The sequence below is a fragment of the Poromitra crassiceps genome, assembly GCF_964638095.1.
Source record: "Poromitra crassiceps genome assembly, chromosome: 14".
Lineage (NCBI taxonomy): Eukaryota > Metazoa > Chordata > Actinopteri > Beryciformes > Melamphaidae > Poromitra > Poromitra crassiceps.
In genome coordinates, this window is record NC_139633.1 from 11,890,559 (window position 1) to 11,893,281 (window position 2,723).

A 2,723-nucleotide genomic window follows, 5' to 3' on the forward strand; every position below is an offset into this window, starting at 1 on the left:
CACGGGAGGCCTGCTTGAGTCGGAGGTCTCGGTGGGGTCGAGGTGGTGGTGAGAGCGCGTGGGCGAAGCCGGGTCTGGCAATGCCGTCACCCCGGCTCCGATGCCCGCTGCGCACTTCTCCAGCTCGGCCAGCTTGGCGAGCTTCTCATAGGTAACGGGGCCCACGGCCTTGGCGGACTCCACGTCCGCCTTCATCTCCTCCAGGTCCCGCTTGAGCTTGGCCCGGCGGTTCTGGAACCAGGTGATAACCTGCGCGTTGGTTAGGCCCAGCTGCTGTGCGATCTGGTCCCGGTCCGCCGGGCTCAGGTACTTCTGGTACAGGAAGCGCTTCTCCAGCTCGTAGATCTGGTGGTTGGTGAAGGCCGTGCGGGACTTCCGGCGCTTCTTCGGCGTGTTCCTCCCATGGCCGAAGAGCGTCAGGCCGTCTCGGCCTATAGAGAAGGTGTCACAGATCAGAACGGTGCAGAAATGTAAAACAATTGAGTCTGGGGTGGATTATAGGATGTGAACATGGGATGTGCAGATAGTTGTATTCACAGTATCAGCGTGCATTTTTAAAGGTCTGACTGGATTGCCTGGATATTTATAGCTGCTATGATTTTGTATTGTGGTTTTTATTTATTGAATGTGTTTTCAATGGTTTATTCAGTTATCGATATGCACATGCCATTTATGATGGCTGCTTTAGATTCTTGTGCTTAATGTGTCTATTTGTGTTAGGCCCAAATTGCCTCCTTGGAGGATATTAAAGTTTTCCAAGTCTATAAGTAAATATAACCATGAACACAGGGGGCGTCGACACGCTAAACCAAGCTATGGCAAAGTCCCTGCATCTAATGTCATCTGCCATCAAAACTTCCAAACCTGCTGCTATTAATAGACTACATTTCCCGGTACAAAGTGGACACGACTGATGACTGACAGGATGGTATTATCTTGTCAGAGTGATAAATTATTAGACGGCTCACTATCATGCAGCTTAGAGGCAACTTTAGTCCTGAATGCTCCCTGATGGCTTTTATTTCTTCAGTTGGTTGTTTGTCAAATAGATTTATGTCCCTTTTGTCTTGATCTTTGCTCTCTGTTAAAGCCTAATAACTGTTATAATAATAATAAACTATGAAGCCAAATCTGGACCCAGTTCAACCCCTCATGTTGATGTTGACAACTGCTAAATATTAGGCACTAAATGTAATAAACACGAAATGTTTTTAACATGGCTGACATTTTACAACCACAATTGATATTAAGCCTTTTTTTTTTTTGCTTAAATGTATAGCGTATTTGCTACATCTTTCAATATAATAACACTACTACTAATAATACTAATAATACTAATGATAGTAATAATAATAATAATAATAGTAATAATAATAATAATAATAATTAGCCTATATCAGTTTCTTTAGTGTTTCACCAAATTGTAGGCTAATGTAAAAAATCTGTTGCAGTTTTGATTTGATTTAGGTGTAAAATTGTTATAGCCTATTATATAAAATAATAACTAATTTAACAAATTTTAGTGAACGTGCAGGAGGAGCCTGCAGCTTGCCATGTCAAATCAAAATTAACATCTAACTTTACGCGCGTGTAAATGTGAATTTGGACACTCGTTTCTCCTCATATCCCAGAAAACAAAAGCTGAAAATTGAGCCAGAGAGAAACATTGCAGCCTCACCCTCGGCCGCTTGCAGCACGCTGACCTCCAGGCCTTTGAAGGTTTTGCTGGCCAGCTCTTCCAGCGCGCACAGCGGCGACGTCTGGTTGAGCAGTGCGCGGCTGGAGAGGCAGCTGTGGCCCGCCGTGGGCAGCAGCTTCTCTCCGGGGGAGATGAGGTGCGAGTAGCTCCTTCTCACCGACGGCTTGTTCAGGATGTCCTCGATGCTGAACGGCGTCAGCGGCTTGTTGGAGTTGGCCGGCGGCGGAAGCTGGTCCAGCGGACTGCGGGGCATCACCGCGCCGGGGCGTTTCGCATCGTCTTTAGAGGTCATGGCGGCTTTATGTTTGTGTTTATTTAAGGATCCCCATTAGAAGCACATGGATGTGCCTACCTCTATTCTTCCTGAACAAACATAGAAATACAATACAGGCATAGCATACAATAAGAAAGTAGGCTACAGTAAACAACATATAAAAACAGCAAAATAAACAAATAGGAGTGAAAGCGGCTCACCGGCTGGGTCACACCTCTCTTTGCTCGTTCAGCGACTCAGCGCGAGGCAGACTGTGAAAGTTGTAGGGAGAGAGAGAGAAAGAGTGTGTGTGTGTGTGTGTGTGTGTGAGAGAGAGAGAGAGAGAGAGAGAGAGAGAGAGAGAGAGAGAGAGAGAGAGAGAGAGAGCGTGTGTGTGTGTGTGTGAGAGAGAGAGAGATTGATGATTGATTGATGGTTGATGATTGTTTATTTATCTCTTTTAGCCGTGCTATTCTAGAGTCCATATAAAAGCATGCAGGCCTAATAGACAGAAACATTGGCTCCAGTAATAATAATAATAATGATAATGATGATGATGATAATAATAATAATTAACTTTATTTGTATAGCACTTTTCGAAAACCAAGTGCTTTATACATAAAGACCCAGAGTAACAAGTATTCAACACGAATTCCCACACATGATGATTCACAGCACAGCCACAGCCTATATGATAATAATAATAGGCATGCATGCCATGCACCCAATCTTTCAATCTTACAATATCCACCATACAAATATTCAATACAG

The 2,723-nt window shown here is 44.3% G+C and overlaps 1 protein-coding gene across 1 annotated transcript in view; it reads right to left on the reverse strand.

Annotated features, from left to right (window-relative positions):
* Window positions 1-1,991, reverse strand: part of lbx1a (ladybird homeobox 1a) — a gene marked incomplete at both ends in the record, with an annotated part of 2,087 nt that extends 96 nt beyond the window's left edge. The window contains 2 exons of the mRNA XM_083651195.1: window positions 1-431; window positions 1,679-1,991. The exon at window positions 1-431 is cut by the window's left edge and continues 96 nt beyond it. Coding sequence (XP_083507321.1) covers window positions 1-431; window positions 1,679-1,991 — 744 coding nt within the window. The remainder of the gene's footprint in view (window positions 432-1,678) is intronic.
* Between the last annotated feature and the right edge of the window lie 732 nt (window positions 1,992-2,723).